General features: G+C 34.9%; 1 protein-coding gene across 1 annotated transcript in view; it reads left to right on the top strand.

Moving 5' to 3' along the window:
* The window catches only part of LOC138324311 (uro-adherence factor A-like), a 53938-nt gene that overhangs the window by 38203 nt on the left and 2799 nt on the right, over window positions 1–12936 (top strand). The window contains exons 7-13 of the mRNA XM_069269388.1: window positions 3799–3932; window positions 9947–10092; window positions 10635–10737; window positions 10962–11038; window positions 11167–11373; window positions 12606–12719; window positions 12898–12934. Of these exons, the coding sequence (XP_069125489.1) occupies window positions 3799–3932; window positions 9947–10092; window positions 10635–10737; window positions 10962–11038; window positions 11167–11373; window positions 12606–12719; window positions 12898–12934 (818 nt within the window). The remainder of the gene's footprint in view (window positions 1–3798; window positions 3933–9946; window positions 10093–10634; window positions 10738–10961; window positions 11039–11166; window positions 11374–12605; window positions 12720–12897; window positions 12935–12936) is intronic.

The raw sequence follows: 12936 nt of genomic DNA, 5'->3' as shown, positions 1-12936 counted from the left end.
TTGTACCTCTTCTGCTTCTAGAAGCTCTCCATCTGTATATTTGAAGATCTTCAGGGAAGACTTGTCATCAAATTGAGTTGAGCCCTGGAGGTATAACGGGATAAATGTAATATATAGGGGAGATAACTCCATTTTCAAAGCACACTTTTCAGAGTACATTATCTTTCCTTATGTTGAGTCTGAGGTTGTATACCCATGGGCTATCAGTTGGTAAATTGATAAAAATTATTTTGGATCTCAATCTTAAAAATCAATTATTTTTTATAAATCTAGACAGCCTATTGTGTTGTTTGGTTCTGCAGCATTAAAAACAATAGAATTGAGCATGCAACCCATTTGAGGATTCGTATTTTAGACCTTTTGAGCTGTAAATGTCAGAACTTCATCAGCTCTACTGAAATGCTGCCATTCAGGCCACTTGTTTCAATTTAAAACAACATATTTATGATTGGAATTTGATGATTACATCTTTTTGTAAAATTAAATTCAAAGTAGATTACTATATTATTTTTTCAACTAATGAATTTCTATAATTCTATTCTTGTGATTTTATGCAGTAACAGAGATTTCAGAGCCATGTTAATCGTCAAAGCTCCATTAATTGTCTCATCAGATAGCAGGTCAAATTATAAAGTAGAGAAACAACAACTACATAAACCTTAGGTGCAATTTTGAGATTGGAACTTGTTCAACATATCCTCATGTGTACCATTTCACCACTAAGTTTATAATTATTTAATTTTATTACTACCACAAATCCATACTATAAAGCAACCTACGGTGCGATTTACTGTCACAGATCGCACAATCACAGTAAATTAGTGGATGTTTGTCTCCATAACTTCTTATTCTAAATTCTTATTAATATTTTATTGATAATCATTCAATTATAAATATTGTAGACCTGTCCTGGTTTTTGAAGCATTGTATGGAGTTATATGGAAAATGTATGCTTACTGTGCAGAAAAATGACATGTGTATTATACATCTGTAGAGTGTAAAGCACATGCAGACCGAGAAAGATAGCGGAGCATATATGCCTACTGACACAGGTTATATCTACACCTATACTGTGAAATCATTTATTTTCGTTGGGCTCAATTTTCGTGGATTCTAAAATTTTACAATTTCGTTGGCACTTAAATTCGTGGAGAAGACCTTACACATTACCGTCAAAATACACAGTTGACACTGTCACCTGTATTGTTTGATCTCTCAAGCGGAACTAAGCTCTACCATACAACACAGTTACATTCACAATCTAGAGTCGGTACTCAGCCAGTGTTTTTACAGATGTGTCCAACAAACAATTATCGTGTCACATTGAGAGTCATGATATACTCAATCAATTATTTGTTGGTACATGTAGATGAAGGCTATGAAATTCTGAAAACTATCTTTGTTTGAACAATATTTTCCAATTTTGAACTTGTCATGCTTGTCCCCGAAATAGACCTTATAATGTGAGGTAATAATCATCCTACAATGTATGAACGCATAAACTTACATGACATTGGTATAGGTATATATATTTTCGTGGGGATGTAAATTCGTTGATTTTGGTCAAAAAACGAAATCCACGAAAATTAAACCCCCCACAAATTAATGACCCCCACAAAAATTAATGATTTCACAGTAACTAGATACAAACCATATCCTTACTGACCAGATACAGGTTATATCTACACCTATAACTAGATATAAACCATATCCCTACTGAACAGATACAGGTTATATCTATACACCTATAACTATATTTAAACCATATCCCTACTGACCAGATACAGGTTATATCTACACATAGAATTAGATATAAACCAAATCCCTACTGACCAGATACAGGTTATATCTACACCTATAACTAGATATAAACCATATCCCTACTGACCAGATACAGGTTATATCTACACCTATAACTATATATAAACCATATCCCTACTGACCAGATACAGGTTATATCTACACATAGAATTAGATATAAACCATATCCCTACTGACCAGATACAGGTTATATCTACACATAGAATTAGATATAAACCATATCCCTACTGACCAGATACAGGTTATATCTACACCTATAACTAAATATAAACCAAATTTTCTCTAATAGACCCAGCATAGTTGTCACCATAAACTGTATCAGAATTGAGATCACTGTCCTGTTTTCGATACCCATGGATGTACATGTAACATGCTTATAATTTTTATGGATTGGGGACTTAGAATACAGTATTTCATTTTGTTGGGCTGACCGCACATGGTCCTGAGAGGTGGGACAAAAAAGAGTCAATTTGGTTATTTTCATCTGAACAACTTCTTTCCAGCTCATCATAAGTGCTAATAGCAATCATATTGCATTGGTAGCATCTCAATAGGGTGGAGATTCAAAATTATACAAACAGTTTGGCTGACCCTCCCAGGGACCTGACGGGTAGATCCAAAATAGGTCAATTTGCCTTATGGGTGGGAAATTATTGATTTATATTAAAACTTTCAATGAATGAAAAGGATTGAATGCATATGAAGTGCATAACAAGTTACTATAATATGTATGTTGTGGTTAACCAGGTGAGTGTTTATCATACTTGCCCTCTGGGTCTCTTGTTTGTACAAAAATTCAATATGGATGCATTGATATTTCCACTGATATATCAATATATATAGTAATTGTATTCAATTTCATAAAAATTGTTGTAATTTTGAAAATGATCTAAATTTTAAAGCACCAAAATTTAAAAGTATTTTTAATACATTTTTTGGTATTACAGTTTGATAAAGATTTCAATCTATTTCAAATTCTGGATATGATATGATATTTATCAGGTTGATAGCTAGACTGAAAACAAGAGGCCTTATATTAAATAGACTGTGAAAATAGTGGAACCTCTTGTGTGATATTACCTCTGCCAGATGGGGACTACAGCTGAACGGGCTGTAAAACTTTCTCATCATCATATTGGAAACCTGAAATTCTGCCAATTTGGTCGTTTTCTCAAGGAGCTTTTGAGAATTCTCTTAATTCTGCAATTTCAAAAACCATCTCAAGAGTAAAAGATCTCTATGTTAGATAAAGCCATACAAATTGTGTGAATCACTTGAAAATTTGTGTAAATACTAATTTTTTTTTTCACTTGGGAATTTTTATCTATCGTAAAACGCAGAAAGATGTCTCAGATCCAGTTGTTGTTTACCTTCGTCTTGTTCTCCATAAAAAAGAAAAACGTCACATTTACCATATTAATTTATAGTGGAGGATCCATAGAACTGTTATTAAGGAAGGGGAGGGGGGCTCCAACTTTTCAAGAAGGGTTTCTATGAATGTAAGAAAATGGTAAAAATATATGATATTTAAAGGAAATTCTCAGGGTTGTGTGGGTTTTCTAGAACCCCAAAAGCCCTTTTGATCTGCCACTGCTTTAGTGTTTAACATGCAACTGTTGTAGTGGAATAGTATGAAGTCATCTAAACTACAAAATCAAAATTAGCTGTTTATCTGTAATTGATTAATGAAGATTTGACATTATTTAGTATAAAATTACCAAAATACTACTCTGCAGATTTCCATAACATTTAACTTAATTGCATTTATCTCAGATTTTTACCTTTACTTTACCTGTATTTCAATACTTTAATTCAGAATTTTACCTGTTCCTGCATTTTTTCCAGTTATTGCCTGAAGTTTTCTATCCTCTTGTAGGTTGCAATGAAATGAAAATGACCCTTGTTTCACCTTGACATGTATTGGTATTTTACCTGTAACTGTTACCCAGGTATTATTACTGATATTTTCCTTTGCAGCCTGGAGAAGGCTAACTGCCAGCTGATGGAGCGCCTCCATGAAAAGGAGCTGGAGTACGAGGGTCTACAGGAGGACGTCAAGGAGCTGGCGGAGAAACTCGACCAAGTCAAACTCCAACATTCCAAGGACATAGGTCAGTATGGTCAGAACAATCCAAGCATATATATGTTATCAGACAGTATAAAAAGTATATAAACCTGTGTTAGAACTGTAAGTATATAAATCAGCACAGGGGTAATAAGGATAGGTGGGGATACAAAGAAAAAGGGGTGGGGTAAATGGAGAGGGGGTTAAATTGAGGGAATAGGGTGAATGGAGGGGGTAGGGGTAAATGGATGGGGTGGGGGTAGATGGAGAGGGGATGTGGATAAATTGAGGGAATAGGGTGAATGGAGGGGGTAGGGGTAAATGGATGGGGTGGGGGTAGATGGAGAGGGGATGTGGATAAATAGAGGGGATGTGGATAAATAGAGGGGATGGGGGTAAATTGAGGGGGTGGGGGTAAATGGAGTCGGGAGGTAAATTGAGGGAGTGGGGGTAAATGGAGAGGGGAGGTAAATTGAGGGGGTGGGGGTAAATGAAGATGATGTATAGAGGGAGAAGGGGTTCTTATAAGCAGTTTGTATACAAGGCATTAGTGAAGTTCTATTTTCATTAATTTGGTGATGTTTTGTAGTAGACAGCCTGGAGTATAATCTTAATGGCCCTTTTAAATCATTACAGCAGTGTATAAAACACAAAGTGAAATGTTGTTATTGGGAGTCTGCTATTGAACTTATCAGAGGCAGATGATGAATTCCTAGGTGTGGTAGTAGACCTCTGTTCTCATCATAGACGCACAATTGTTCTTTGTGAAAGCTTGAAAGCATTTGTGTATCATTTTGGGCACTTAAACTATGGTTTTGGTAAAGATAAACAATAGATATACAAAGTAATTAATTATAAACCTAGAACTCCACCTACACTTGTACAAAATACTTTCCAAAATAAATTTAAAAAGTAATCTTAACCCAACCCCAAACAATAAATTATGGTCTTTTTAGCAACAGTAAGCAAGGGTCTTTTAGAAGACAGTTCTTAATTTTATCATCAGTGAATCAATCAAGGTGGATGCATCATTGAAAGCCCATTATGGCTTATGGCGTTGATAAACAATAGATATTCAAAGTAATTAATTATAAACCTAGAACTCCACCTACACTTGTACAAAATACTTTCCAAAATCAATTTAAAAAGCCTTGGGCTGTACAATTGCCATTGAGGCTTATGGCGTTGATACATTACAATATCTATACAGATGGATACACATGTGTGCAATTATCTCTTATGAGTTTGTCAAATTTGTGGTTTACAAACACTACATGAATCCAAAGTCATACTATCAAAACAATTGTGGTTCATTAGAAACATATGTTGTGTAATCCAGAGCTTTGTATCTTATTATGATCAGGGAGACTGAAGAGGACACTTGTAGTTGTGTAGTTACACTCTAACATTAAAATTCTTACCTCTAAGTTTCCAGATGGCCTTATGAGACAAAACAGGTGTTGAAGTATTTACATGTAAACATGTAAACTCTTAAAGTTATAAGGAGACACAGATGTCAAATGAGGTGTCCAAAAAAAGTGTAAATAAACTTTATATTGTTTTCTCCTATGATCCTTGTTAACCAATTGTCAGAATCAACTGCAATGTAAAGACAGTGGAATGTTTTCAGAAATCTCTATCTATCTTGAGTGGATATCCACCCTGGAGAACCAGAATGGTTTTTCATAGAGCCAAGTTTAATTATAACTGCCTTTTGCTTCAGCTTCTTATGGCAATTGTAATGAGAAGAAATACCAAATAAACAATGATATCTCTGTTTTGCCATGTCATTGATGATGATGTTGTTTTTCAGGAAATATCTAGGGGGGGGGGGGAGCCCTTTTAAATGTAGATCCCATAGGGTGATGTATGAGAATCCACATCTTCAATGTGAGTTGATGTACATGCCCTTTCTTTTAGCAGTTTGTTGAAATGGGATGTGATTGGAGGATATCATTCTCTGTGTTACAGTCTGTGAACAAATCATTGATAAGGTTGTGTTTGTTTACAGTCTGTGAACAAATCATTGATAAGGTTAGGTTCATGGGTTGTATGTCTTATTAATAGCCAGGTTCTGAGGGTGGAAGAAAGCCAGAGCACCCCGTACTGCCAACCTATAGCCAGCGCCTGGCAACGGCTTCCAACGGGTTTCACACTAACAACTCAGAGGTGAAAGGCTATAGTGTTTATTATATCCAGGAAATTTTCCTATACTTTTGGCTCCAGCAGTATTCTGTTTCAACGGTAATATTTTTATGGCTATTTAGAACATCGGATGTTTCCAGGGAGCAGTTACAATGCAGTCATAATACTGACTTCTGATTGGTCAAAATGATGCTACAGCTGTATTATCAGAGAAGGTTGGAAGTTGTTATGTGCTGTTTTACAAGGTGAAATGATCAGATTATTAAGGTCCTATGTGTTGGATGTGGTTGTTATTTATAAGTGATTGATTAAAAGTTCTGATCAGGGATGGAATCGGTCGACTTTCATTTCACAATTCTTACACCAGCCGTTTTGGAATAAAGTATGCTAGAAAGGATAAAAAATGTATACATTCTCATTTGATTGGTACATAAATTGTAATAATCTAGGGCTCAAAAACTTGTCTGCAATTCGTTAAAACACCAAACCCTGATGGAAGTGTATCAGGACTAGGATTACCCTGTACACCTCTTCTATTCCAATAAAACACAGAAACTATGTACATAACTATTAATTCAGTATGTTTTCTTGAGTCTGCAATTCTATCATTCTAAGCATTACAACAAAAAATTGTTTTTATTGCATTTAATAGGTTACAAAATATTTTGGTTATTTTTTCCAACGGAATTTATGGCATGTTATGATCCATATAGCTGAGCTAGAGAATGTTTGTGGTTTAGTGTTAAAACATCTGTGTAGCAATGTTATTAGTCCATGGCTTATAAAATACCTACTGTAGAAGGGTTATACTTAACAAGAGTACTCATCTGAACTGCTTTGAACATTTCTGTACAGTCAGAATGGGCTACGGAGTGAATCAATAAAACTTACACAGACAAACAGAGGATGTATCGTACATGTACTCTGTGACCCACACAAGTTATCTCCCATGGTATCAACAGCTATATTATGGCCAGCTAAGGGCACAATAAGTAGAGAAAAATACAATCCTGAGTAAAAATCACCAACAGCTTTATATAGTAAGTTCATGGCAACATATAGGTCTGGAGGTCTGGATCTTGTGACCTAGAAGTGTGAGTGTGGAGGGAGGGGGATGATGATGTAATTCTTTGGGGAAAAAGGAATTGGCTATTAATTTTGACAAAGTATCTTAAACTAAAACCATTGTGAACCATTGTTAATCATAAAGAACATTTTTGTAACAAAATATATCATCATCATGCTATTTGAAGACATTTAATAAAATGTCAGATTTAGCTTTAAATTCAGGAGTTGATTACGAGTAATGAAGAGCTTCTTTAAGACATTCCCAGGAGGCTTACCAGGTACATTAGATAGAGCCTGTAATTATAGCTTGTTTTTTATTGGAATAATTAAACTTGTATACCGACAAGTGCAACATCAAGCTTGTTATGTGTTGTATGCTGTAAAAGATAAATGGGTGGGGCTTGTCTGACTTCTTACACTCTTTTCTCTGTACAGCTAGATATTAAATGATGAAGGATTAGAAAACTCTTTTGTCCTAGGGTGTAATTCTTGTAGACAGTTAATAGACTTGCTCAAGTCCCAGAGTAATTTGTTACTAATTGCTCTGTTTGTATTTATATAAGCAATGCACTTTTAGGTTATCAAGTTTAACAACCCTAGAGATGGGAAGCATTTAGATGTATACTATTCCACGAGATACAGATAAAACAATGTAATATAGCTTTTTTGGTTTAGAGATTTTTATTTTACAATTATTTTAGATTAATTGGAATTGCATATGCATCATATTCAAATAATCAAAATTTATTTGGATACTAAAAAAAGAAAGGAATTTCTCCATAAAATACCACCATTGTGTGATTTTCTTTTTGTCTGATAACATGATTCAGCCCCCTGTTCTACCCGGTGTGAGTACCTTGTGTTTGTTGTGTCAGTCCCCTGTGTCATTATTTAGAGTATTTTCCTTTTGTTATGTGGTGTCACTTCCCTGTGTTATATTTAAGAGTCCCTTGCTGAGAGCCGAGGAGTTATAGGTTTGTGTTTGTCCTTCTGTCCGTCTGTCCACCTTTCTGACTTTATCTTGTCCAAGCTATATTTCCTATACTACATGTATAAGGCAATAGAACTTCATACCTAATATGTGGATCCATCCTAGGTAAGACAGTGAGTCTTATGCCCGAACAATTTTTATTTTTACCATTTTTATCTTGACCTCAGTTCAATACCCTGGCAACAGAACTTCATACTTGGTATATGTGTGGGTCCACCTAGGTCTCTGTGACCTATATTTTGATGTTTGATTTGTACAAGATCTCACTGAAGCACCATACTTTCCATATGGGGCCATTTAAGTATGGGGAAATTAACGGGGAATACAAACTTAGGGCACACATGGAGGACTTTGTCAAATTAACTTTTTGTTTTTGTTATATATTGACTTTGTGATTTGTTCTGTGTTACTGTGTCCCTCTATGTACTATAGATATACTGTTCTTGTCATAATGTAATAATATCTTACCAATAAACTGTGGTGTGAATTTCCTGTATATCAATGTAATATTTTTGCTACGCTTAGACTGTATAGATATTTATACTAGTCAAGCTTTGTCCAATCATCTATTGTTAAAAGATAATTAAAAATGAGCTCTGTTTTGTTAGGTGGCTATGTGTTGGCTTTAGCTACTTATTTGGTTAATTGTGGGTAGAGACTTATATGTGGGTAGCATATCATTTAGTCCGCTAAACCTGCCTTTATTATTAGGCTTTTTTAATTTTTTTTTTTTTTTTTGCCTAATATATAGTCAGCTCACGGTACCTCTTAAAAATGTGAAATTGTAGGCCAGATTTGGCCTACGCTACGTCAGCGGTATATTTCTAATATATCGTCCATGCAATGCCGGGAAAACGTACACATTTTTAAAAATAAAACCGGAAGCGAAGTTGATTGGCTGCCGTTTGCTCTACTAAATGTGTATACGGCGGCCATTACAAATGTGTGAAATAGAAGGGTCTCGGAAGTATTTCATTGTGCAGAGTTGTTTAATTTCATAAATGGGATGTAACATGGGGGCAGTGGAGTACATAAGATCCCAATATATAGGTATGTGTATGTTTTCCCGGCATTGCATGGACGATATATTAGAAATATACCGCTGACGTAGCGTAGGCCAAATCTGGCCTACGATTTCACATTTTTAAGAGGTACCGCGAGCTGACTATATATTAGGCAAAAAAAAAATTTTAAAAAGCCTAATAATATAGACAGGTTTAGCGGACTACATATCATTGACAGTGGCATACATACTAACTATGGTCTCAGAAGAAACTGATACCACTTCTGGACTTAATGGTGGATGCAGTACAACATGTTTATAACGAACACGCTTATAACAAATTCATCATTATAACATAGCAATTTTCATTCCCCATCAAAGTTCCTCTAAGTTTTCTGTAATGTGTATAACAAATCATGTTTATTATAAAGTAATTTCTTTTGTCCCCAAAGGTTTGCTATGTTCTGTATACATCTCATTCATTTGAAAATTTATTTCAAAAAGATGTTATTTTTGTAATTTTAATTATGAAAAAAAAAAGATAGAAAAATAATCTCTTTTTGGAATGCTGAAATCCACACATGGAAATTGACATGGTTAAAAAAACAACAACAAGAAATAAGCACAATAAGAAATGATCTATTAGATACTACTCCATACTAAAGCTACTGCTTATTGTGTTTCAGTGCTTACATTAATTACATTGCTTGTTGACGTAATTGTTCACAATAAGTGCCTTATTATTAAAGTACTCAAATGGTACATATTTAATCAATTACATTATAAATAACTAATATAACTAATGTTGCGACCTCATACTAATCCAAGCTTGTACTAACTTGTCTCTTAACAGAGAGCTATACGCAGAAATGCATTACAGGTGAGAAGGAGATAGCTCCGCCCCTCGGACTAGCAACACAGGTACAGCAGCTGGAGGCCAAAATCGGTGAACTCAAGGACTTTGGGGAGAACCTCGCTCTGTCTATGGAGAGTGCAGCGGTATGTATTTTCATCATGAAGTCCATTGGTTTAATCCTAATATGGCAATCTAATTAAAATTAGACTTGTAATTCCGCTCCCACTACGATACTCTATGTTGCGCTTCAATATTGAAGAGTAGCGTAAAGTATTGTAGTGGGAGCAGAATTACAAGTCTAATTTTAATTAGATTGCCTAATATGGGTATCTACGTTTTAGTAACTACAAGTCATCTATATGTCAAAAGTGAATTTTGGCTTTAATTTTGGAAATAGCTTATATTTTGGGATCCTCATTTTCTACTGAAGCTCACCATAAATTGAAGAAAGGAAATTTACTAGTGATATGAACCACTTTGTTATTTGTTTATGATCATTGAATAAAAGTAAAGTTAATGGCAAAGTCAGGCATTTGTTGACCACGTTATATGAAAGACACATATTCCAATACAAACTGACCACATCCAGGAGGTGGTCTTTTACTTCTGGTTACCATTCTAACAGGTTTAAGCACTTTAATGTGAATTCGGGATATATTTCCAATGAACTTTGTTTTCTTTGTAGATATGTAAATGGCAAAGTATAGAGGGACAAGAAGATGTAAACTCCCGACTTGTACAATTACTGGAACAGATGAAGGGGGTACTCATGCAGGCCTCACAGTCAGGTAAGTGAAGGTCATACTGTCAAAAATGTAAATATAAAGCAACAGATCTTTGTCATCTTACTGTTATAATTGTTGCATTACTTTGAAAATAAGAAATGAAAGTGTGTTGTTTTCATTGCTCAGACATTTTGGAGCATTATTTCAGAGAAAATTGTAAGAATTTATTAAAATCATCAAACAAAGGAGAACAAAAAATACACTGAAATGATTTTGAATTGTTACAGAAGAGTGCTTCTACACATCAGACGCCCTGGGGAATTTTGAAAAATTGTACGGACAAGCTATGCAACTTCAGGTACAGGTAAGGAGATATTGACATTAGTTTAGATGCATTAATCCAGTATTAACCTTATCATATGTATGACAATATTATATCTTAAGATGATTGACAGGATATATAGTTACATGTACTTGGTTTTGCTTTTATAGTTGAGCAACCTCAGATTGAGCCAATTAGAGCGGAACAAAGAAATCATGACCATGAAACGTCAGCTGCTGTTACAAGAAGCAAACAACCTGCTTCTGCAGGCAGACATTACTCGGCGAGAAACAGAACTACATTACTACAAGTCTCAGACCAAGCGAGGCCCTAATATCAAACGGTGGAACACATTCTCAATCGTGGAAGGACGAATGGTTCGTACAGATTATTTCTAAATGATTTAACATGGTGGTCTTGATAATATGATGATGGATTTTCAAGCACATGTTGTTGATAGACTTTTGATAAATCTGGGTTTTGTATTTATAGAATAAAGCATAACAATTACCGTAATAAGAAATCAAACTTCTAAAGGACATTGCTATGAAAAGATCATATTTGTAAGAAACAAAAGAAAACAGTAGACAGAATTAGCAACCAGCACATATACAGACTGGTTTCAATTAAGATGCTGGATATCAAAATGGGTTTTGGACAGGACTTTTATTCTAAAGAGAATAATTTATTAAGTAGATAACGTTTTGTCATCAGTAAACCTCCATGTTCCTAATCCAGTAACTACAACACTCAGCTGAGAAGAAAACTAAAATCTAGAAATAAAACTTTTTATATTCAATATAACAGAATTCTTTATTTAAGACAAAAACTTTGTATTGAATTCTTTCTTAAATCATGCTCACCAGGATAATGCTACAACAAAGACAGTTGGCAAGTAAGTTACCATGACAACCAAATCCTCCTCAGATCTCCTACCATCCCAAATCAGTTCTGTAATGTCTTCATGTTATACAGAGTTATCTGCCCATATAAGTAATAATAAGTTGCTAACAAAAATGAACATTGACAAACATTGCACAGAAGTTTTATATTCTTTATAATTTGAAGTATATGTAATCAATACTATTAGTCGTAATGTAGGTGTATAAGGGATCTCACTGTGATGGTAAACTAGAGTGCTTGGGGAAAACCTGATTATTTTATTTCTGTTCCCTCTACCTAAAATTCCCACCTTCTGTCTTTTGAGACTGTTTGATGGTAAGTTATAATAAAAGAAAGAGGTTTCCTTTCACTACAAGGGTTTGTTAAAGAGTGAATCTATGAGAGAAAGGGCAGATAACTCAGTGTGTCTGTTGGCTTCAGATTCTAAGATAAAGGTCTGATATGCATGATTTAATTCACACTGGTCTGTGTTATTGTTTTTGTCCTTGACATAAATGATTATTACTGTAAAAGGCATGTAACAGACCTTCCATGTTGCTGAGTGAGGTCAAGTCACCAGCTAGTTCTTTGCCTCTCAATGATCCTGGCTATCCACGGTTCAATGTCTCCCACTAACCTAAAGTAAACCTGAGTCATTGACAAATACAACGAAAGAAGCTTTTTTATTTGTAGGACGAAGACAAAGAAGAAGCTTTTTTATTTGTAGGACGAAGACAAAGAAGCTGACACAAAGCCACCATACAAAAGATACTCCCAAATCCTCAAAGATAGTGGAGAGCCTGCAATAATGGCTGCTGTCATGGAAACAGCGCGACAACAGGTAAGAATCATAAAATATTTACCATAGAATCACTCATGGCAGATATGAATTAGCTGATTTAGTCACCATAGAAAGACCAATGTCAAGTAAGAACCATCAAATAGGGTTGTCATGGAGACATTCATAGCAAGTAGGAACAGTCAGAATAAGTCATTATAGAACACTTATGTTGGACAAGAGCTACCATGGAAACAGCCTAGCACCCAGCTCAGAAAGT

Source organism: Argopecten irradians, chromosome 5 (genome assembly GCF_041381155.1).
Source record: "Argopecten irradians isolate NY chromosome 5, Ai_NY, whole genome shotgun sequence".
Classification (NCBI taxonomy): Eukaryota; Metazoa; Mollusca; class Bivalvia; order Pectinida; family Pectinidae; genus Argopecten; species Argopecten irradians.
This window is presented reverse-complemented; position numbering and strand designations above follow the sequence as displayed.